Genomic DNA, 26,123 nt, shown 5'->3' with positions numbered 1-26,123 from the left:
TGTGTGTGTGTATGTATTAATGTGAAAGCTTTATATAGCTGCTTTATATTGCCCCATGTGTACAATTTAACATTTAAGAAAAGTGAGACTTGCTAGCTTGGCATTAGCAGTCCAAATACCTATCTTCAGACTTGAGCACAATTCAATACTTGCGTCATCTTCCTATTAAAGGGGTCCCTTCTCAACCCTGTGAATCTATGGAAAGCATCCTCAAAAAGGTGCTCTTAACACTATGCCTTGTCTGAACCAAAGAAACTGTATTTGCTATTGCAATACAGTAGAATATTAACATACAGTTAGATCAATAGTGGCAATAACAAAATATGTATTTACTTAAGGATATGTTCTTTATGTCTCGGCAATTAGCTGCTTACATTTGGTCCAGAGAGGTCTTTTATCTTGCCTAATTCAATGCAGACAAAATCATGGCCATTTCCTTTTTCTGCCACCCATGCAAATCTTATTTACCTCAGGATGATAAACAAACTTGTTTTTGGAGATTCTCAAAGAGTGCAAAGTTCAGATCAATAAAGATTCAAAGTTCATATCAAATGAAGATTTCAGCTGTAGCTTGTTTGAGCACTTATCTTATCACAGATCTTCATTATGACTATACATAGTCACACATACCCACACAGGCCAGTTTAGAGTTATCAGCCTGATCCAATGGAGTGTCTTAATTCCAGAGTATATATTACAATCTGAAGAGGTCAATTTTCAAAAAATCCCAAAGATAAATAAGACTGATATAGAAGGCTCCACAAACGTTGAAATGATTTACATGCCCAATTTGTTTTTTCCTTCAAATCCAACTGAAAGATAATAATTGCACAGTTTTGCTGGTTTAGTCTTATTAGAGCTGCTGGTTAGTCTATTCACATTGCATCTGCATTTGTTAATTATGATTCTTTAAAGCAGGTTAGACCTTAGCACCTTTCTCATTCTCTTTTTCTTCTTGATTTCTTGTTGTGACATGGCTCTGCTTCTTTGACCAGGAAAATTCTGTTTTGTATAGATGAGATGGGGCATCTACAGTACATCACCCGTATTACAGTTAAAGCTTGATACTGTACAAAGTGAGAGAGGGTGACCATGCCATCCACACGACACCTCTGCTTGTTGTAAAGGAGTGAGGATTTCCCAGAAACTTGGTTGACTTGTTTTAATCTTCTCCTTTTCAATTTGCTAAATCATTCAGTAAAAGTTTATGAATCCCTGTATTACTGTTTATATATAGTAACCAGATATGTATGCCTTGTTTGCAAGTGCAGTATGAATATAAAGCTGTTTTCTTTTCTGTTGCATTTGAACATCTCTGTAAGCACTCTACTCTGGGCTTCCATCACCATGCTGTTTAATAATTAATGCATTTAATTGTGTTTTCACTTTTACTTGTCAATACCTAATACTCCCCTGAAAGAAAAATATTTTTTATTGTATACTAGCTACATTACCTATCAAAGACTTGAAATAGAATAAACTTTAAAAAATGTATACTGTATGTCCTGTCTTATGTGTACCTTCATCGTTGGTCCTTTCTTCGGTATCCTTGTGTGTTCAACCCCTCTTGCCCAGCGTTTCCTCTCTTGATTGTGCTCCCATAAAGCCTGCTCCTTAGACTCTGTCATTTTAAGGCACCTTATTCACCTACTGTCTGCTTTTTGATTACCACCAATGGTTGAAGGGCTTCTATTACCAACTGTGAAAGCATTGTTTATATTCTTATGAATATTTCCTGTGTTTGAAGGTGACGCTCAATGATGTTCTAATGTCTTTCCTTGCCCAGTGTTTATTGTCTTGGGCCAAACTAACTGATCACATTGTTCTATGGGACCAGACACACACACACAGATATTAGTGTATTATTATGTAGGTACAGTAGCACAGTACATTCATTCTGTTTGATAACATAAGACAGCCTTACCCAGGAATCAAACAAAAAAACATCAATTTCAAAGCTCAGTTTTTGAAAATAAGTATGCTGTACTCACAGTATTAATCTGTTTATTTGCAGCTTTCAAGTACAGTCATATTATTTTTTAAACCACTTCCAAAATCAACATTTCAAAAAATACCTAATATGTTTCAGTCTCCTCTGAATTTTCTGACAGTTTTACATTTTTTACTACACCTTCTGATGTCAATGCTTTCTCTTCTGTCAACAGCTGCTACTAGAACACTTGGAGTGCCTCGTTTCAAGACACGAGCGATCCCTGAGAATGACAGTTGTGAAACGACAAGCACAGTCTCCCTCAGGGGTTTCCAGTGAAGTTGAGGTCCTCAAAGCGCTCAAGTCATTGTTTGAACATCACAAGGCCCTTGATGAGAAGGTACGAAGAGAAAGTCAATTGGAATGTTTTCACCTCAGCATTGTAGTGGGAATTTGAAAAATATTATTATCAGGGACACCGTGTTTGTTGTCCATCTTTGGTAAATGGTGGAACACGTGTTACCAATTCTGTCTCACAGCTACAGAGTCCAGGGTTAAGATCCTGACCTGCACCCTTATGGAGTTTGCATTTTCTTTTTACAGTTTATCTGCATGGATTTCACTCTTCTATCCCAAAGATATGCAGGTTTGGTACATTTGTTATTCTAAATTTGGGTATTTTTTGGTCAATGAAAAATAAAGATTCAATGCAGTTATTACCCATACCTTACATTAAGTGTGTGACTGAAATATTGTTGAACTTTCAGTCTTGAAAGCACATTTTTGCTCTCTAGCACTTTTCTCACATTTTGTTGTGTTTCATTTTAAATTTGAAAAGCAATGAATAAAGAATTTTCTCTCTGCAATCTAAAAATCCAAAAAGGTTCACATTTGGTGAAAAGTCTCAGAATCTCAGAAAGAAGAAATGACATTTTAAAAAGTTTGTATCATCTTTTAATTTGCTCAAATCTTTATATATAATACGTTACCGCGGCTGTCCGTTTGTCTGTCCAGGATTTTAAATCACCTGTAGCTCGCAAACCGTTTGACCTATTGACCTGAAGTTTGGTACACATATACTACGTGACCTCTACTGTCCGCTTTCGGGGTGATGATTGACCTCCAAGGTTATTCCTCTTTTTATTTGTATTTTATTTTATTGTAGAATCAACTCTCAGCAGTGGCCAACAGGGCGGCCATGCAACACATGCGTACAGGCGCCATTCTGATCCCTACCACCTTTCCTGTCACTTCCCCTACCTCTTCATATCTTAAATTTTTGTTGAGGCAGATTGAAGATTTTAGTGCCAGCCTAAGTGAAATATTAAAGAAAATGTACTAAGTAATTGCAACACAAACACTGACTTAATCAGTTTTAACACGAAAAGATGCCGACGAAAGAAGCGAAGAAGCGGGCTGCTAGGGTGGAGAAAAGAAGAGCTGCTCAGGAAGCACCAAGCGCATCAACGTCTGAGCAAATGAATGCTAAATGTACAGAGAAAGAGAATGAAAACTATGAATGCTCAAGTCAAGTGTATTCAATGCACGTTATCGTGCAGTGCGCCGTTACTGTCTAGTATATTAGTTCAACAAGTCACATTTTTATGGGCCCCTCCAACATGAGAAATGTGGTTTTACATAGCCAAATGTCCCTCTGGGGATAATCTATCTATCTATCTATCTATCTATCTATCTATCTATCTATCTATCTATCTATCTATCTATCTATCTATCTATCTATCTATCTATCTATCTATCTATCTATCTATCTATCTATCTGACCATTTGCTGTAAATAAATCCATAATGACAGGTCCACTCCCCTCCCCTATAGCTTCCATGGTTTTATAAGACACTTTCCAAACAATGGTATACAATGAAGACATATGAGCATTGAAAAGCCTCTTGTAATTTTAAATGGAAAAGCACATATGTTTGTGAAAGGGCACAGAACCATATCTATAACATGGAATGTCCCTAAGAGCTCAGTTCAGTCCATTGTACAGAAGTGGATAAATACAAAACTACTAGTAATTTCTGTCTGTCTCTTCAAGCTTAATAACAGGACAACCACTACAACTGCAAGATCACTAACTGTGAGTGAATTACAGAAGTCATTAGTTGTTGTTAAGAAGTGGAAAATCCATCTCAGCCCATTGGCCAGTTTTTTTTTTTTTTGCATTATTTTTTTTTTTAGTTCATGAAATGAATATTATACAAACTGAATTTTCAATCTTTATTTTCACGTGTTTGTTTTAATTGTATTTACTTGCCTGAATTTAAATTTTAAAGGTGACACACCACCATTTTATTATCTCTGTAGTTGTATATTAGGCTCCTAAAAGATTTTGTCTGGTCTAAAGTCTGTCTTCGAAGAGAATCCTTGATTCACATCTTCAGGACTTGCTTATAAATTCCAGGGCAGCGCCAGTAGCCCTTTGTTTGAGGTTACATATTTTAAATGGGAACAGATGCAATTTTAGTGATTTGGATTCTTATATGCTTGTTTAAAATTCATAGCTTTCCTGTCTCAACTTTGTCTTAGGGTTTTTGCTATGATTGAATAATAGTACTCTAGTAAATTAGACTTTGCATTTAGTGTTCGACCACAATAACTGTCAAGCCCTCTTTTATAGCAAATCACAATCTCTTCATAACCTTTTTTGTTTTAGTTTCTTTGTTAAAACACATCTCCTGGTCTGTTGCTAATGTGTAAATAAGATATCTGAGATAGATAAACATAAGGGTGGCACAGCGACACAATGTACAGTAGTGTTACTTGACAATGCCAGAGTATGAGTTTGCATTTTATCCCCATTTCTTTTTCCACTGTAGTGTATGTGGATGATAGCGTCATGTTATTAGGGTTCATTTCAGCAGCAGGGACTGGCACTCTTGCCATGATTGAAGAACAGATGAATATGACATAACAAAAAGAAATACTTGGTAAAACTTGCTCTCATCTGCTCAAAAAACTAAACTGAAGACGTTTGTGTTCGAGTAAGGCAATGATTCAAATCACACTGCAGTACTTTATGATGAAGACGTTAGCTGTCCTTGAGTGGGCCAAACAGACACTAATTTCAGCTTCATCATAACCATAGTGAAACTTGAAATTTGGTGCACAATACTCTTCCTCATATAAACTGTGACAGATTAGGACGCTCTCGCTCCCTTGAACCCTCAGACCAGACGTCAGACACCAGATAAAAGTCCAAAATGACTTTATTAATAATAATAATGTGCACAAAGCACCCTCCACTTCCTAATACTCATGCAAATAACACTAATCAATACATCATAACCAGTCCTCCACTCCCAGACGCTTAGCCACCCTGCCTCCCAGCTCAGCTCGTCCATCTGGGAGTCCTTTATAGTCCGTGACCCGGAAGTGCTTCTGAACCTTCAGTCCATGTGACTTCTTAGTACTTCCGGGTCAGATCAAAACTCTTCTTTTTCATACCGGAAGCACGTCATTCCTTCTGTCCATGTGACTGGGACGTACTTCCTGGGTGTAGGGAAAATAGTCACTGCTCCTACCTGCAGTGCCTTCTAGCGGCCCCCATGGTATCCAGCAGGGTTGTAAAGGAAAACTCCAATGTCCATAATTCCCTGCTGGCATTCAGGCATCTCCATGCTGTAGGGAGGGCACCACCTGGCGGCCTGGGGGGCACCACCTGGCGGCCTGGGGGTATTGGCCGGGATGAACGGCCGGCCATATCTCACAAAACTGACACAACTGGAGACATTTTGCAAGAAGGCAGGGACAAAGGCAGAAGATCAGTATAATAAAGTATCCTTTTCTCAACAAAATGAGACAAATAAATCCCTGACTAAATTGGTTAAACTCATTCCAGTGGATGACTGTTTACCAATTACAAATACAGAAAGAAAAATCAAATAGAATCTGTAATTGTTTTTAATAATAATGACAAATAGTATTACTTGCTAATCCTGGTGCCAGAGAATGACTGATGAATGATTGTTTACAATTACAAATATAAAAAAAAACAATGGATAGAATCTGTAATTCCTTTAATAATAATAATGACTAACAGTAATACTTGCTGATCATGGTACCAGAGCACTTAGGCATGTTGCATTTTGGACAGATAAACCAAGTAAGAATTTACTCTCTACATATGACAAAAAACTTGATCCTGAACTTCCCCACTCATGATAAGCAAAGCTAAAATAATTTTATCCAAAGGCTCTCGTAGCTGCTAGATATAATTCATCAAAGTGCTGAACCAAGAGATGAACCCTGCCAAAAACAGATGACATCTTAGTTTTCTAAAATGTATTATTTTTTTTGTTTCCTATTGCCCTTCCTCTTTAGGAAGAGCTCTTTGAAGGAGTGTAAATCAAAAATAACATACATCAAAATTACAAGTTGCAAGACTGTAAATGTCCTGTTTTTTTCAAATCACTATAGTACCTTGCAGACCTTAAAATAACACAAGTAAACAAAATAACAATGTCCAGCTAGGTAGGGCAAAATGGCCCATTAATGTTCAAACTTTTTTTGATGATGCTTTATTCTGCGTTTTCAGAATCCCTCAAAGATTTCTTTTATAATTTTATAGTTTTATAGTCTGTATATATACAGTATTTAGTTTGTTTTTCCATCTATGAGAGGTGAACCTGTAACTGAAGAAACCTTTTTGTTTAGTTTCCAAGTAGTGCAGAAATAAATTGTCCTTGTTTAAACTGCTCATTACATAATATGTTTTAAAATAGTTTTTAGTCATCAAATTGCCATCCTTTTACTTGAAATGTGTACTTTTTTATGCTTCTACACTCTAAAAGTGTAATTTGAATAATATCAAAGAATGTAACATTCTGTAGTACTCCAATCGACTAATAACAGTGGGGTTTTTTTCCTCCTTTGGAAAGTGTCGTTTAAAAATACAAAAAAGCTTAACTTTCCTTGCAAAAGACCACTCATGCACTATAAAACATAACTGTTCATTTGGTTTCTGATGTTGCATTTAGAATGCGGTAATGAAATGGTAGACAAAAATGATCTGAAAGTAGGTGCTTAAAGTGGATGCATTATTACTGTAGATACATGGTCTGCCACTGAGCATTGTAACTGTTTGGGAATTTGTCCAAAAAAATGTGACGGATTCAGTTATTGCACTCACTCTGTGCCGGACAAGCTCTCACAGATATTTAGCACAATGTCAGAAATATGAAGCACAGATTTTTGATGTATCATTTTACACTGTTTGGCCAAAGCCTTTTCTGAACAAGCAACATTAAAAACATATCACTTTTTGGATTTTCACTGGTAAAGCTCACTTGATTGCACATTTAATTGTTTTTTCCTATTTTTCCCATTGCTTCTCCTTGTGATTATTACGATGACACCACCTTCGGTTGGAGACCAAACTTTGTTTGCACTGTCTACATATTTTATTCTTATCCAGTCCCGTTTGTGTGTGCTTGTGAGTGGGCCTTGAAACTCCATTTTGCATTGTTCTTAATGGTGCAGAAATATAAAACCTGAACTAGCTTATGCAGGATTGAAAATGTAATATTATAATGTTATATTTACCCTGTACTTTAATAAAACCCATCTCAGTGCTTTTCCATTGTCAAAGCTGTGTGTCACTGTGAATTATGAAAGAAACTCTACCTCCCAACAATCCAGTTTACCTTTTTATTGAACCTTTAAAGTTTATTTTGCATTTTGAAACTTACATTTTTTCTATTTTTACTAGTTTAGATTGAAACACATTCCTTCTTCTTTCACCTACATATTATATTATATTATTTTTTACACTTTTATTTTAAACTAACTGTGCTACCCATACAAAGTGGGTTGAAATATAAGTAATTAACCGCAGCATTAAAGTTTGCAGTGTACCATCTACTAGAATGTATTTAGTAATGCATGTCATAATAAATTGCATTGCATTTGTCCTTCCAGCTGATGGCACATCACAAGCGTTTGCAGTAATAAAATGCATTATTACAAATGTTTGCGATTAGCCAACTGTGGAAATGACTAATGTAAAGCATTTCTCTGTTGTAGCCATTTGGTATGGGATTTATAAAAGCTGTGTTGATGCTAGAGAGGTGCCATCTGTTGGAATTACAGGGACATAGCAACTGGATGGACACATAGACACTAATCCTTTTATTAAGGTGTATATATATATATATATATATATATATATATATACAATATATATATATACAGTATATATATAATATACATATACATATATATATATATATATATATATATATATATATATATATATATATATATATATATATATATATATATATATGTATATAGCTCTGCTACCTGTCAAAGAAAGGCTGAAATCCAAGTAATCAACATAGACCGTGGGATTCAGCATTGGTAATGTTTGTGATGCACCATCTTTTAGAATGGCAGAGACAAAGAAACCGGATGGACAAACAGACACAGGTGGACACATGGACACTTTATCCTTTTGTTAAGGTGGATGATGTGGACATATAGCAACAAATACTTTAGAGTTAACAAAAAATTTGCTTAATACTTAAAACATCAACAACTCACTGAACTGCTCTTATAATGGAATTGTTTCTTTCATTTCTGTCTTGTGATTACTTTTCAATACACCTTTTAACTCATACTTTTTTTTTTTTTAGGTGCGGGAGCGTTTAAGAGTTTCATTGGAAAGAGTATCAGCTCTAGAAGAGGAACTGTCTGCAGCTAATCAAGAGGTAAAGCATTCTTCTGTTTTTGCAAGAAAAATCTTACCTATTGCTGTCCAGCCTATTTTAAATGTTGTGGGAACGAGCCCGGACACAGACAGGTGGACACCAATGGTTTAGTCACCAACACATGTTTATTCTCCATATGTACAATATTTACAGTTACCGCACACAACCCAGGGATCCTGCACCACACACCCTCAGTCCAGGCCTCTCAGAGTCTTGCCTTCCTTCACCACCTCCACTCCTCTCTTCCAAGCTACGTCCACTTCCACCCGACTCCAGATGACAAATGGAGGGAGGCGGCCCCTTTTAAGTCCATCTGGCCGTGCTCCAGGTGCCTCCTGATGAGCTTCCTGCGGCACTTCCTGGTGTGGCTGAAGTGGTGCATGAGCACCTGGAAGCACTCCAGGGGTCCCTGATAATCCCGGAAGTGCTGACGTCCAGGGCTTCTCAGGTGTTTGGGCGCCCCCTGGAGGTGACCACTGGTCCCTATAGGGTTGAGCTTCCATGTTCTGTTCCCGTGGCCCCCATACCAACCAGGGCGGCTTCCCTCTCATGGTCCGGAGGAGGCGTAGTCCCTCTCCCGGTCCTTCCAGGTGTCCCAACTGGGTACCGCCCCCAGCCACTTGCCACAATGTATTATTCATTATTTAAAATTTGTTGATCAACAACAAGGGCGGCATGGTGGCACAGTGGGTAGCGCTGCTGTCTCACAGCTTCCCTGTTTGCTTCCCAGGTCCTCCCAGCGTGGAGTTTGCATGTTCTCCCCATGTCTGCGTGGGTTTTCTCTGGGTGCTCCGGTTTCCTCCAAGACATGCAGGTTAGGTGCATTGGCGATTCTAAATTGTCTCTAGTGTGTGCTTGGTGTGTGTGTGTGTGCACCCTGTGGTGGGCTGGCGCCCTTCCCGGGTGTTTGTTTCCTGCCTTGCGCCCTGTGTTGGCTGGGATTAGCTCCAACAGACCCCCGTGACCCTATAGTTAGGATATAGCGGGTTGGATAATGGATGGATGGATGAATGATCAACAACAAAAAATTCAACCCTGTAAGATGCTGTTTTATAACACAAGTGATGGGGAAGGCATACATTTTATATCTGCAAAATAAAAAATAAGGTTTGTGAGATTGATAAAGATGCATGGACCCGGTGTTTAGTACTGTTACTCGATGGCACCAGAATGAATTTGTATTTTCCCCTTATGTGTATAAGTGATCACATATTTTCCAGTTTCTTTCATATCCCAGAGACATGCAGATTACCTTGACTGATAAATGTGAAATTTCCCAGTTTGAAAGTTGCCTGTTCAGGGCTGATTTCTGCCTAATGTTGTTGTTCGCAGAATAGGCTTAGGCTCCCAAAGACTATGAAATGAAATATATATGCCAGATTCAAATTATTATAAGCTTATTTCTAACTATTACTCCAACCCATGAATAATGTGCATTTTTGCAATTGGGCTCCTAACCCAGGGTGGTGTTTTTGTTTTTTGATAGGAGCATGTGGGTTCCAAAAGATGTAGAAGGAACTAAACTGAAAAAATGAACTTTCAATTTAGACATAAGCAGTTGTATTTGAACAGATTTTTGATGGGTCCTTGTCCTACCATATCATCCGTAATTGTTTGATAGCCTGGAAATAATCTTCTAATGTTTGTGGCAACATGATAAACTGTTAACAAATGTCTAGTAGTATATGGAAGTTAAACATTTCTGAAGAGCACCTTCGGTTGTCCTGTGTACTCCTACACACTCAGTGCCGTATATTTTTGTGTTATCAATGCTAATTAGGCTACAAATTCCCTATGTAGACGATTTCACATGACATAGGCTCACAGGCAAGGTTATTAAAAGGGTGTGTTTGAACTCAGGTTTGAGTCCTTGTGATGTTCTGTTCCTAGGCTGCCACCATCATTTTATACAGTTCCGTCATACTTTGATTTTGTAATAAAAGAATTGCAAAGATCCTATAAATGAAATATACTAGAGTGGATGTAGAAGTGGTTCACTCCTACCAGTATGTGGGGAATCACATTAATAATACGTTGGACTGGTCTCAGAACACAGAGGATCTAGTCTATATCTCTGTGGGGAAAGGAGATGACAGTGTAGGTGACAGCGCTTCCTCTCACTGCATGCGGGATATTGCTTACCTCAACAGAGCCTGTAAGAAGGTCCTCTGATGTGCTGAAGTGACACTGTGTTCATCACAGGATGGACTCCCACACAGGCTTAGTTTACAATCTGTACTTAATCTAACCTGTGCATCTTTGGGATATGGAAAGAGCTCTAGAAGAAAAACTCATACAGACACTGGAAAGCAGGCATACTCAGAGACAACGAGTGAGCACGGCAGACATAAAGTAGTAGTAGTACTAACCACTGTGTCACACTCCTTTATAAATCCATCCATCCATCCAGTTTCCAACCCGCTGAATCTGAACACAGGGTCACAGGGGTCTGCTGGAGCCAATCCCAGCCAACACAGGGCACAAGGCAGGAACCAATCCCAGGCAGGGTGTCAACCCACCGCAGGACACACACAAACACACCCACACACCAAAGGGCCAATTTAGAATTGCCAATCCACCTAATCTGCATGTCTTTGGACTGTGGGAGGAAACTGGAGTACCCGGAGGAAACCCACGCAGACACGGGGAGAACATGCAAACTCCACGCAGGGAGGACCCGGGAAGCGAACCCAGGTCCCCAGGTCTCCTAACTGCGAGGCAGCGGCGCTACCACTGCGCCACCATGCCGCCTCCTTTATAAATGCTTCACCAAAAAAAAAAAAATCTAAATTTGCCAGCACCTTTACTGTATAGGGCGGAGTAGTGGCTCAGTGGCTAAGAACCTGCGCTGGTATCTAGAAGGTTTAAATTCCACTACTGCCAGAAGGGATCGTACTCCATTGGGCCCTTGAGCAAGGCCCTTAACCTGAAAATTGCTTCAGGGGCACTGTACAATGGCTGAACCTGTGCTCTAACCCCTAAAGGTCATGTGAAAAGTCAATTTCTTCTCTAGGATTGACAAATTATATGAATCTCCCAGTTTTCAGATCTCCCAAGGCTTATGTTATCAGTTATATTACATAAAAAAAGGTATCTGTTAACATGAAAAACTTAATCAAGTAGAATTCTTTCAGTTAAACAGTGAAACACATACCTAAAGACACTAATGGAAATTAAGGCAAACCAGGCACATGTGCAGGACCCAATGGTCTTATTTTTCAAACTTTGTATGTACTTATAGAAATCCCACACCATTTACAGGCTAGTTAGATACATGCTTACTGAATGAAACTTACTTCATTGTTTGTGCTTCTCCAGATACGTTTCATTTGGGGCTCAAACGAGAGCAAAAATGCAGAATTACATTATATCTGTGTAGCAAAGTGTACTAGAGCAATTTTCTCAAAATCACAAGGTTTTCTAGATAGATAGATAGATAGATAGATAGATAGATAGATAGATAGATAGATAGATAGATAGATAGATAGATAGATAGATAGATAGATAGATAGATAGATAGATAGATAGATAGATAGATAGATAGATAGATAGGTGTATGGAAGGATTCTTGCCAATAGGAATGTATATAGTTTGCTATTGACTGTAAATTGAATATTTACTGTGAGATACTGTATGTATATCCTAGGATCTTTCTAGTTCCACACTCTTTTCATATTTGAATATTGACTCCTCAAGAGCAGTGCCTCTAAATAAAAAATTGTAATGGGCTGTCAGAAGTGGTTGCACTCTGAGGAATGGCATATGTTTCTCAAACATGCTTCAAGAACACACCTGACCTATTCTGTCTGTCCCTGGCCTTTGCTCATTGTTTGTTATGCATAGCTGTGCACACCTTTGCTCTCAACACTGTTTTAATGGCAGCAAGTCAGACATCCTCCAGTGGCCTGCTCTGATTTTTTGGCATGTTATTTGCAATTCCTATTTGGTTGTCATGGCTCGCACTGATGGTTTTCTACGTCCATCCTTCTGGTCTTCTAATAAAACATAGCAAAGCACCCAACAGTTGTGTAGCAGCTGCCACCCTTGGTTCAGAATTCAGCAGTGAAAATTAAGTCATAAGGGCTTTTAAATGTTGTGACTTGCCCCATGGCCAAATAACTGATTTTTTAAAAAGATAGTCGTGCTATTTCTTTAAGGAAAGTTGATTTTTTTAAGCCAGAGCTTTTGCTGGTCATAACATTTGTAAAATTTACCAAGGTATGGGACACAATATTTGAACTGTTTTTCTTCCACTAATTTTAATCTGCACTAAAATACTAGCTTGATCATCTCATTACTGTTTCCATAGACATAACTACAGATTCAGAAAGCATTTGATAAGGTGCCACATGAAAGGTTGGGCATCAAACTAAAAGAAGTGGGCGTTCAGGGTGTTGTTTGTAGATGGGTGCAAATTTGGCTCTGACACAGGAAGCAGCGGGTGATGGTGTGAGGAACCTCATCAGAACTGGCTGAAGTTAAGAGTGGTGTTCCACAGGAGTCAGTGCTGGGGTCACTGCTATTTTTAATATATATAAATGATTTAGATAGGAATATAAGTAACAAGCTGGTTTAGTTTGCAGATGATACCAAGATAGATGGATTGGCATATAATCTGGAATCATTACAGAGGGACTTGGACAGCAGACTAGCTTGGGCAGACTTGTGGCAGATTAAACTGAAGTAAATTAAGAAAATGTAAAGTATTACATGTAGGAAGTAAATGTTAGGTTTGAATATACAATGGGAGGTCTGAAAATTGAAAGTACACCTTAAGAGAGGGATTTAGGAATCATAGTGGATTCTGCACAATCAACTTCCAGACAGTGTTCAGAAGCCATTCAGAAGGCTAACAGAATGTACCATAGTGTGTGGAGTACAAGTCCAAGGAGGTTCTGCTCAAGCTTTATAATGCACTGGTGAGGCCTCGTCTGGAGTACTGTGTATAGTTTTGGTCTCCAGGCTACAAAAAGGACATAGCAGCACTAGAAAATGTCCAGAGAAGAGCGACTAGGCTGATTCCAGGGCTACAGGGGATGAATTACAAGGAAAAAATAAAAGAGCTGAACCTTTTCAGTTTAAGCAAAAGAAAATTAAGAGGTGACATAATTGAAGTGTTTAAAATTATGAAGAGAATTATTACAGTGGATTGAGACTGTTACCTTAAAATGAGTTCATCAAGAACACGGGGTCACAGTTGGAAACGTGTTGCAATATGCTGCTTCAACAGCTTGCATATTGTAATCTGTTCAGTTAGTCAATAAAAATGGTAATTTTGCTCGACTTCTCATTACATACACAGTAATATATCATTGCTATCACTTTTTCTGTATGCCGGTTTAACATCTATATTGCCTTATATTTAACATAATGTTTAATTTATTAACCAGCCATAATTTCATGGAAAATGCTTTTCTTTACACACTGTGTGGAAGCATACACTCCAAACTGTAGTAATATATTGTGTATTCATCTGAACAGGATTGTCAGGCATCGTGTGCCCACTAGCCATTTGGACCTTCGTCATCCAAGTTACATCTTTACCTATAGTCCTGTTGCTCCCAAGACTCCACTATGCGAAGACTATCTGTAAAACTTGTGTGTTCACATTTCTGCTTACCAGACTCAAGGGTTGTCAGCCATAGCCTTCTAAGTAAAGGCACCCACTCAGAATCATCAGAGTTTGACTGTCCTTGGGGTGGGGCCTATCCCCCTCATTGTCCGGAGGCCACCCCCCATAACTTTCATAAATGGTGCCCATCACATGACTGCGTCCCAGGTGGCTACCTAAGTCACCTAATGGATTGACTGGCTCTGCTGGTATTGCTCAATCTGTGAAAGCAATGCAGACCTAAGCAGAACTTGCAAAAACGAATGTCAAAACAATCAGTACATATCGCAATAGTTTTAATACTTATCATACTTAAGGAAAATTTGCCAAAGAAATGAACAGTGATGCAATATCAGCTTCTCTGCACAAATTAAAGAGAAAAAGCAGCAAATGTACAAAAGGCACAAGACTAGTGGCTGCCCTTTGGACAGCTGGGTCTTCAGCCCATAAGGCACACCTTACTCTTCTAGTGCTGTTTCACTCAAGACCACATTACACACAGACCATAATGAGGACATCTCCTGTCACATCTACTGACCTGGAATTAATCATGAGCTTCTAATTCCAAAGCGAGAAGCAACTAGCAGAATATCAATGATGGCAAATTGTTCTTCTATTCTGCCACAAGCAGAAGCACAGGCAGAAGTACTACATAAAGTATACAACCTGGACTTTTGAAGTTGCAACACTTTTAAGATGATCTTCATTCTTTATGCAGTGGCACATTTATTGTTTTAGAATTTTTCCAGAGGCAGTTTCACAACTAGCTCAAATGGAAAAAATTGTCTGTTTTATATCATCTATCTGTTAGGTGTGCCCATCCTGTGAGTGCTGAGTCATGTGTACTTGTCATCCTTATTCTAATGAAAAGCACTCAGTAAATAATATATTTGAGTACATCATTCAAATGATCAAATGTTTTGTCAAACAGAAAAACAAATAAACTGTTGTTAAACCTTAACCATTAAACATGAATGCTAAAACAAAGAGCAAATGTTAAACCTTTACCAAGGTGAGTAATTCCAATAATGCCATTTCAGCATTTCAGTCTGACAGTTCAGCATTTCAGTCTATAAAACAAAATCCATATAATCTTTCCTGTGAGTGCACCTTCATAATCAGAATGGGACCAAAGAAATTTAAATCATTTAGTTCCAAATTGAAAAAACAGAAGTGTGTCCAAAATGTTCATTCACATATCACTGACGTAATCCAGTTCAGGGTTGTATGGTGGGGGGTGATGGGTCTGCCTATTATAGCAGCATCTAACATAAGGATGGAACCAACTGTGAACAGGACTCTAACCCTCTGCAGACCTTCTTATATAAGAACAATGTTGAACAATCAGTTCTTTTTATACACATTTCCTTGAAAATATGGGAGGAAAACTCAAGCAAGGGCACAGAGACATGGGGAGAATGTGCAGCAACTTAAACAGTGTTGTAGTGGTGCTCAGTGCCAGTCAAAGCCCTTAGCAGGTAGTGTATATTATTAGACTTTGATAACCTGGCGGGTAGGGGTGTCCAGAGCGCTCACCCCTTCAATAGTACTAAGAGCACCCCTTTGTGCATATACCACAAACTTTAAGGAAAGTTGCACCTCTTGGTGTGCAGAGTGTCTACACTTTTACTTTTATAAACAGCGCCCAGCAAGTAAAGGCACCCACTCAGAATCATCAGAGTTTGACTGTCCTTGGGGTGGGGCCTATCCCCCTCATTGTCCGGAGGCCACCCCACTTAACTTTCATAAATGGTGCCCATCACATGACTGCGCCCCAGGTGGCTACCTAAGTCACCTAATGGATTGACTGGCTCTGCTGGTATTGCTCAATCTGTGAAAGCAATGCAGACCTGAGCAGAACTTTCAAAAACGAATGTCAAAACAATCAGTACATATCGCAATAGTTTTAATACTTATCATACTTAAGGAAAATTTGCCAAAGAAATGAACAGTGATGCAATATCAGCTTCTCTGCACAAATTAAAGAGAAAAAGCAGCAAATGTACAAAAGGCACAAGACTAGTGGCTGTCCACTGCTTAGGGCAAAGTGTTAGATGCACAAAAAGAGTCCATTGACATCAGTTTTACAAAACAAATTCAGTGCAGTAGATGGCAATAGCTTTTTTATTTTTTTTTTCATTTATTTTTATATTATTTAGACATTATTTTAAGAAAGAAGTATGGTAGTGCAGTTGTCAGCACTGCTGCCTCATGGATCAAGAATTCTGGATTCAAATCCAAAATCCACTTGTTGACTATGTGGAGCTTGCACTTTCCCCCTGTGTCTGTATGGGCTTTTGTCTCAATACTGTTTTTTTCCCCCAAAATCGACAAAAAATGTTATTTAAGAGGTTAGTTGGTAATTCTAGCCTGTCTCTGCGCTTGTGAGCATTACAATTGACTGCCACCCTACAGTGCATTTCCCCACAAACTTGAATCTGAATTAGTTGGGTTTCTTAGTTATTTTATGGAATGTGACTTATAGCCCAAATATTGTCTCTTTTTCAACATTATTTTTAGCCATTTTTTTTTTTTCATTCTTTGCCCTGATAGTTATTTTTGGAGGACAAAATGTGTATCACAGAAAGCAGAAATGATTTTGCTACTTTAATCATGAAGTTACAGTTTTTCTTGTATAGTTGTAGAAGGTTTCAATCAGATATATGGTTTTTCTGGAATTGTAAGCAAACTTACAAGTTGTAAACATACTTAAATACAAGAAGACAGTGACATTGACATTTAATATGATGAGGTTGCTATAAGGGTGGTCTCTTTTTTGATTTTTCTGTAGAACGTGGGTGCATCTTTTCTGCTTTACAAATGGGGCTAGTCAGATTAGTACTGCCCATTGATGAAGCACAGAAAGTGGGGTCCCACTCTTTTGATGATTTTTGCACAAACGTTACATAATGTACCATAATATTAATATTACCGAACATGCATATTCTGGCGAAACTGAGCACAGGTCATGGACCAACCCTGGAAATGAAGTAATGGCAAAAATGCTGAGAATTTAGAATCGCCAATTGACTTAACAAACACACACACATCTTTGTGATGTAATAAGAGACCTGGGGTGTCAGGTTTAAAACTCACTCAGACAGGAATACTGCACATACTGTACTCTACTTAGATAGCGTCCAACTGAAGACTCTGTATCTGTGAGAAATCACTACACTCTCCCACCACACTTACGTTCTGCCAGGATGAAGTTGTCACACCACAAGGGCAAGAGAAATGGATCAGGGGGTCAAAGGGCAATAATTAGAAAAGCTTTAACGTGAATCTAAACCCAAAACACTCAGGAGAGCTCGTAGTCTAAATACTTTTCAGAGTCTTAAGTCAGAAAGAATATTGTGAGCCTAAATCAAATACATAAAACAAAAATCAAAGCCAATAAATCTGTTGCCAAAGTCTAAATGAAACCAAAGGAGCAGTTGCCTTTTACCATTTTTGCACAATCTTGGACAAGGAAGTACATGCCACCAGCCTTTATACTGTCACAACAATGGCTCATTGCACACGTCAGCTGGTCACACAGTAGCAACTAAGGTAACAACCACACACAAAGCTACCCAAAACGGAACCTCGTTGAAACAAAATGGCAGCATGTACTAAACAGGATAAGACATTCAATTTGTCAAAATAAAATCAGAGGTAAAAGATAATGGCCGAACTGAATGCACAATATGACCAAACTCCATTGCACACCCAATGTACCTCCCAAGATTTCTTCCTTTTATGCCCTAAAAGGTTTTTTTGGAAGATTTTTCTTGTCTGTTTAGAGCGCTAAGGCTGGGGGACTCAAAACACAGGGCCTGTTAAATCCCATTGAGACATTTTTTTGTGTGATTTTGGACTATAAAAGAAATTAACTATTGTTGTTGCTGACACATACATAACAATCTTGCACATAATTGCAAAAGCAGGCTTAACATATAATTAAAGCACTACAGTGTCATTACACCCTAACTTGAAAGTACGAGCACCAGTTCACAATACTCCATATATTGAACATAAATATTTGCAGATGTCATTAACAGCTCTGCCTCACCGATTCTTCATATTTCTACTGGCCTGGCGGTTTTCAGCTGGCATATTCTCCCCATGTCCACAAATTTTCTCTGGGTACTCATCTTTCCTTCTATATCCCAAAGATCAGCATCTGATGGTAACTGGCAGCTCCAAATTTTATAATGAGCTGAGTGTGCCCATCCAAGGATAATTCCAGTGAGGACAGAATCCAGCTCAGACTACTTGGTAATGAAAACAGATGAATAATTATTATCATGTTAACGCTATATGAAAAGGGAACAGCTTTCCACAGTCTATAAAAAAATCAAACCCATCAATAAGAACTTATCTCTCAATTATTAAAGGGAGAATGTATAATAAAATACCACTTTCAGTGCTTAGCATTCCTATAATATCCTCACATTTACAGGCTTTATTGCTTCAGTAGAATAAGTGAATAAAACAAAACGATGAGAGCATTTTGAAAATAATAATCTATAATAACATAATGCAATCGGAGGTTTATAGTTTCATAATTGTCATGGGACATTTCACTGTCAAAGAAATAAAAAAACCCAGTCTACTGTACATTTACTGAAGCATTTATGAGAGCCAAAGTTGCATCAGAGATGTCTTATGTGATAATAATGACTAATATTGTTTTTCACTGTAATAATATTCCATCCATCCTTTATTTAACTCGCTTAATCTGATTCGGAGTTATGTTGAAAATACAGCATTCTATTACAAATAAAAAAAAAATAGCATCATACTTAAATAGTTATCACAGCAAATATTAGGAACACTCTCTCTGCATATCTTGAGCCAGACTGAGAGAGGCAGAAAATGATTTAATAAGGAACCAGAAGATAAAACATGTATCATGAATCCAAGGTTCATAACTGGAAATTCAAATACACTATTGTCAAGCCAAAAATCAGAATCCTAAATCATAGTTAAAAATTAGTTTGCACAACATTCATTTACCAGAACCACTATCAAAATAATAACATTCAATAAACTCCATGATGATTATTTAAATAAGTAAAAAGTAAAAAATTGTACCATAACTTCAAATTTTGAGGCAGTGCCTAAGTTAGTTTGCATGTCTGCCGCTAGGCAGAGCGTAAAATCCCACGCTATTATTGCTTACATTCTCAGTCACGTTCGTGCATCCTTTACAAGTGGTTGTGCTTTTGGCTGTGTCTCTGTTTACGTTAACATGGTTTATTTCAAGGCCAAGATGTCCAGAATTAAGCGTAAAAATGGTGGTGATGTACTGCTAAGAAACACCAGGTAATAACAATGGAAACAAAAGTGACAATAATTGAGAGAGTAGAGCAAGGTGAAAAGATGGTTGATGTTGCTCATTCACATTATACGAACCATTAAACCATCAGCATGATTCTAAAGAACAATGACAAGATCATGGAATATGGATCAGGGAACATAGTTTTTCTACATTTGCCGTAAGCGAGTCTACCGAGATCAGCTGACTGAAAACATGGAAAATAGCACTTAGTTGTTTGTTGTTAAAATGCACTTCTAAATCAATACAAAATTAGGTTTAGGTAGACTTTATTATCCCAGAGGGATTTACGGTATGTAAATAATATGTGGGTCACAGCCTTGCACTAGAATGAAGAAGGTGAGTCCAGATTTTTAAAAAAAAGATCAATTTTTTTGTCATCTCAAAGGTGCCCAAACAGGAGCTGTCTCTTCAGCACTCTCAGAATCTTCAGCATGCACACAGTGATGCTGTTGAACATCTTGCAGTTGCTCCCTTCTCAGATTAAAAGGCTAGACACATGTCATGCACAAGTGAGAAAAAAGCAAGTGAAATGCCAAGTAAGGAGCCGGTTTAAAATGTTCCCGACATCAACCAGCAGGTGACAGTTGCCTTATACAGTGAGCCTCTGAACTTCCAGTTGCACTGGCGGTGAACAAGCAGTCCCTGCCTGTGTTAACAGAGTTTCAGTGCACATTACAATTAGGGGGCTGTCAGGATCTCAAATATGTCACAGTAAATATTTTAACTTTTAAAAGCTATTTGGACTGTACATACAACACAAATAACATGTTTTCAATAAGAGTTGAGGAGACAGGTATGCTAGGTCTGAATATGTAGGCTCATTCGCTAACGGTAAGCGAGTCTACTGTACCGAGCTGTATCAGCTGATGGAAAACAATGGGAATAAAAAATATCTTTCAGCTGCTTGTTGTTAAAATGCACTAGAAATCTATAATAAAAAATACAAATATTAACTTTTAAAGGCACTTTCTTATATACAAATAGCTGTACGTTCTCTATAGGAGTTGAGGGTTGCATTGAGTTTGTTGTTGCCTAGGCTAACTTAGCTGGACTTACAAACAAAGCAGACTTGCGAACACGCTCTTGGAACGGAACTTATTCGTATGTAGGGGACTTTCCCTCTCTCTCTCTTTATATAAATAAATAAATAAATAAAGAGAGAGAGATATTGCTGTCTATTTTCTAACCTGATTTTTCTTTTTTACAGTCATTTGGAGGTACACACACACTAACCCATTCTATAACCATTTACATTATCTATTCAAACAGATATTTTTAATGTTTCTTCACTTCATGGAGGAATTTAGAATTCCCAGGAAAAACACCAAGAAAGATATCCTAGTCTGGAATTATATTTACATTTATTTATTTGGCTGATACCTTTATCCAAGGCGACTTACAGTACATCTGAAAGATACATTTGGTTACAGATCTTTTTTTTTTTATATATTTTCAATTATAGCACAGGCAGGTGAAGTGACTTGCTCATAGTCACACAGTGTCAGTAACAGGATTTGAAACCACAGCCCTAGGGACTGAAGTCCAAAGCCTTAACCACTACATGACACAACCTTGGGCTAAAGTGCTGTAACATTGTAATTTAATCTGCAATGAAGCAGAAAAACACTATACTCAGATTTCTTATCAAATAGTTACACACACATAAGTTTATTCTCAAACCTGGTTGTGGCAGGCATGTAACGCAAAGGGACAAAAAATCATAAGGGAGCCAAGAAAATGATGGAGAGTCTCTTAATTTCAGTTTGTAATGGTTTTAAATGTTCCATCAAAAAACATTGAGGCCTGAATACCAAGTGCATGCAAATATATATATATATATATACTGTATATATACTGTATATATATATAAAGTATATATATTATATATATATATAATATATATATATATATATATATATATATATATATATATATATACCACTCTCTTCACCCATTTATTTTCAAACCCACTGAATCCATTCCATCGCAAAGCACAAACCAGACCTAAAGGCCGATCCACTTACATTGTATCTAAGTAACAGTTACTTATTTAGCAAAAAAAATATAAAACCACTTCGACAGGCAAAAACATATTCCTGCATCAGATTTTAAATTTAATGATATTATTGTCTAAGACAGTAAATAAATATTATTACAAAAATGCCTCACTTAGTTTCTTCAAAACAGCTTAAGTTGGTAGCATAGCAACAGTGAGGGCCTAGATGACCAGATGGAATCTTTGTAGACTTTACATTTTTTTTCTCTCTCCTGTTTACGTGAATCTTAGTTTATTTATAGAAAATGATTTTTATGGATATTTTGTTTCACATTTTTTGTTTAATTTTTTTTTAATGTGTTGTGCATTAATGGAACATTCTGGAACAAACTCAAAAACATCACAATCAGACCAGGTAATGGATGGAAGGGTATATAATCAACTAAGAAATTACAGACGTCAAAAAAGTAGAAATGAATGAATAGAACAGGAAAATTAAAACACTAAAGTCTATGTCGCCCTAGGCCTTACTAGACATCTGCCAGCTACATAGCTACTCATGCCAATCTCTGCTCACCAACCAACTTTGTTTTATTTTCAAATTGGCCCACTTTTCCTCTGCACCAGGCCAGCCCTCACCTCTGAATCACTCTTGATTCCAACTTCATGTAGCACTTCCAGGTCAGTTTGGTTCTGCTGAGATTCATGAAGAAACTACAGCTCCCAGGAGCCCCTGCAGATATTGTATGCAATGCAGCCCGCCAATGCTGCTACCCATTATCTGTCTAATGATTTCTTATCTTGTTATCCAAGACGAATAAGGGTATCACATCCAGGATGTCTACTGCTCTAACATAACTTCCATCCATGTGCTTCATTTTACACTGAACGTTATTTGAGGTTATTTTGGTGAGCACACCTCTTCTGTTTTGCTTTGAATGGTGGACAAAGTGCAGCAACACTTGGAAATTGAAATGGTTACCCCCGTTTTTTAAAAGGGGGAACAACAGTTTGTGTTCCGATTACTTCAGGGACCAAACCTATGCCAAGTTAGTAGAATGGAGACAGTATAATTATTGAGGAGGAGCAATGTTGATTTCATACTGGATATACTGTAGAACAGTTAGTCAAGTCTCTTGTCTTTGCACAGATACTTGAAAGGTCATAGGAGTTTGCTAGTCCTGTCTATATGTGCTTACAGAAATGAAAAAAGCTTAACCCTTTGCAGTCGTATTTAATTTTCAACGTCACGCTACATTAGTCGTAATTAATTATTGAAAAAATGCCAATAATTACAGCAGTTATTTTTTTCAAGCACGTTGGAATAACACAGGCCACTTTTCTCGACCAGGCGACTGTGCAAATCGGTCAGAAACTTGCAGGGCCACCAGCGGTGGCCTGACGACCTATAGCGCACTTTTTACTAAGGCCAGTTTTCTGGCCTAACGACCGCAAAGGGTTAAGATTGTTTTCCCCGCAGAGACTGCTGCTGTATGCCTATTTGTCTCTGTAGCTGCAGAACAATAATTTTATTTGCATACTTACATCAACGCCATCCAATTTGGGTGTTGGAAACTCCCAGAAGTGCACCTAGTCTCCTTTCCTGTTCATGGGCTTCATGAACAGGACAGCAAGGTGCAGCTGTGGCTTGGATAGCATGCTGTTTAGAAATGTACTGTATGGGTTGCAGTTCTGCTGTTTGCAGATGATATTGTCATTCTGACACCCTCAGTGTTCTTAGACTGTGATCTCCTCTACTCTCTGGAATAGTTTGAAGAAACAGGGTGAAAATTAGAACCCTCCAAAACTGAGGTCATGGTTCCCTCCCAGAAATGAGTAACTTGTTCTCTTCATATAAGGGTGAACAGCTGTACCAAGTGGAGGAGTTCAAGAACCACAGGGTATTGTTCACAAATAAGTTAAAGATGAATATGAGAATGATAGCCAAATGCTGTAGTGGTTTCGTTAAGCGTTATACTGGGCCTTGGTGTAGAAGTGGATTAGAAGTCCTCAGATGAAACTTTCAATTTACCAATCAATCTACAGCAGCTCATTTTTCTCTCTGATGGCCATGAGCTCTTGGAAGTGAGAGAAAGAATTAAATTCATAAGTGCAAGCTGCTGAAATAAGATTGCTGTGAAGCGTTGCTGGGTTTACTCTCCATGACAGTGTGAAGAGCTGAGGAGTATATTGAAGTAGAACTGCTGCTTCTCTGAATTAAGCAAGTCCAGCTGAGGTGTTCTGGACATGTATTTACAGTGCCTCCTTAGTGCCTCCCATGCGTGGAAGGAATATAACAGACACAGCCTATTGCAAGAAGACAGGGGGCACACCCAGGATATACTAGATGGATTGTATCTCCCGATTGATCTTAGAGCATCTGGGAATTCATAATAGAAGAAGTTGGCTAGCACAGCTTGTCATGGTGCCAGTGTTATCCTTACCAGACAAAGCAAGTGATGAGCGTGAAGAACATATAAAAAAAAATGTTATAGAATTGTATATCCCAGCAACCATAAAATTGGATAAAGTGGGTTTGTAAAATTGATGGATTCATGGAAGAATGTTTAAAAGCTAGTAAAGTGCTTAGTGTTCTGAAAAGTTCATTTTATAATAGAAAACTTTGTTTTTAAATTACTTCAGTTACCTCCTCAAACCTTAAGGGAATGAGCCTGAAATCACAATTTTTTAAAAGACATATTTTTACTAACAGAAATGCATGGAAGTTTGGCATTAGAAGCAGTATGCTGCCAGACTCGACATATCAACAGCTATAATGATATGATCAGGTTTTTCTGCCCACTGGAGCTCTTTTAAATTGATCTGATTCTTAGCTGTGACATCTGTGTTTCCACTACTTAATACAAAATGGTCTGAAAGAAGTCTGATTTTCCTCCTCTCTCCTGAAGCAGCCCTTATGCTATTACAGTTGCTGACTTTATCTGTTGGCTTCCTGCACGAATAATTTGAAACCGTTTATCTTGTTAGTAAAACTCCAGCAACAGAATACCTCTATTGGGCTCTCCTGTCAGCTTTCCTGTCCACCGTGTATTATCTCTCCTACATCTTTATCATTTAAGCTTTATATCCCCACCCCTTATTTCTCCCGTTCTATAGCTTTAATGTCTTTCAAATACAGTGGTGATCTGAAGTGCACATCCTGTAGGTTTTCCCAAGTGTATCTTTTCTATTAAATCATTCATCATCCTCAGTTCTACAATCTTAGCATTTTGTTAAGCCTGTTTGTGTAGTCTATCTAATAACCATTTTGTTTCTTTATACTAGTGTACTAGTTTGTGCAAAAAATAAAAGACTGTTCCATCCATCTATTTATCCATTTTCTGAGTCAACCCTTCGCAGCAGCACTGGGTACAAGGAAAGATCCATTCTGAGACAAGATGCTGATCCATCAAAGAGAACACTGATGTAGAGTCAGACTGTAGAGGGAAACAAAATTCACTAAATACAATCCAGAAGAACAACATTCAACATTCACATAGAGTGATGGAACTGAAACACAGGTCTATGGAGCTCTACAGCTGTAGCATTCTGCCCATTTTTGAAAATATTGCCTCCTATGTGTAGGAAAAGGTTCATATAGTATGTATGGAGAACCTGGGTGAACCATAGTTGTGGACTTACAAGGGACAGAGCCTAGACTGCTTTCAAACTTGTCCTGAACATATTAGAATGGATTCAGTTAGGGAGACTTGGAAGGCCGTTCAATAATACAAATTTCTATGCCCTTCTGCAGTTAAAGCAGACATATTTAGCAACACAACACAATGTGGGAAAACCCCATTTTCATAAAGCTATTGAAGGGGAAAACAACAGAGTTGGTTCCCTTGTGGACATTCTGTTCAGTGTCCATGCTGCCATCAGCTATCATATGATATAACTCCCAAAAGACTCCTAAAAAAACTCCTAAAAGAATGATGTCAAGAGACATGGGCAGCCCTTTCTACAAACCCATTAGCAGATAAAAGAGGGAAATTCAGACAATACATCAGTATACCTCAGTACAGTTGGATTAAACCCAAACTGACACTCAAAAGGTGACATTTGAACAGAGACATTAAATAGCACGTAGCGAGCAAACTCGGACAAAGGTAAAGTGACAATCCAGTTAGATTAGGAGGAAGTAATATTGCAGTGAAGAACCTTCTCCATGTCTTGATTGACCCTTTCAACTAAAACATTAGATTCCAGGTGATAGCCTGATATTAATTTAATTGAAATCACAAACCTGGAACAAAATTTGTTTGGTCATTCCCAAACAGAAATGACATTCATCACTGTAGACAGATTGCCACCACTATACTGTTCAATGCAGTCTTTCTTCAGGCAAGTCTTTGCAGTTTGTGCTGAGGTAGCAGAGGAAGATATCAATGTTATAGTTAGTTATTTATGCACTGTTGTGACCTGTAAGTATACTTCTTTCTTTCTTTCTTTCTTTCTTTCTTTCTTTCTTTCTTTCTTTCTTTCTTTCTTTCTTTCTTTAATGAAAAAGGCATTTGGCTTAATTAATTCAAATT

The 26,123-nt window shown here is 37.9% G+C and overlaps 1 protein-coding gene across 6 annotated transcripts in view; it reads left to right on the top strand.

The window, feature by feature from the left end:
- Positions 1–26,123, top strand: part of ppfia2 (PTPRF interacting protein alpha 2) — a 960,214-nt gene that overhangs the window by 692,142 nt on the left and 241,949 nt on the right. For all 6 annotated transcript variants that reach the window (XM_051919721.1, XM_051919713.1, XM_051919703.1 and 3 more), the window contains exons 5-6: positions 2,166–2,330; positions 8,581–8,655. In XM_051919721.1, the coding sequence (XP_051775681.1) occupies positions 2,166–2,330; positions 8,581–8,655 (240 nt within the window). The remainder of the gene's footprint in view (positions 1–2,165; positions 2,331–8,580; positions 8,656–26,123) is intronic.

Source organism: Erpetoichthys calabaricus, chromosome 1, assembly GCF_900747795.2.
Source record: "Erpetoichthys calabaricus chromosome 1, fErpCal1.3, whole genome shotgun sequence".
Classification (NCBI taxonomy): domain Eukaryota; kingdom Metazoa; phylum Chordata; class Cladistia; order Polypteriformes; family Polypteridae; genus Erpetoichthys; species Erpetoichthys calabaricus.
This window is presented reverse-complemented; position numbering and strand designations above follow the sequence as displayed.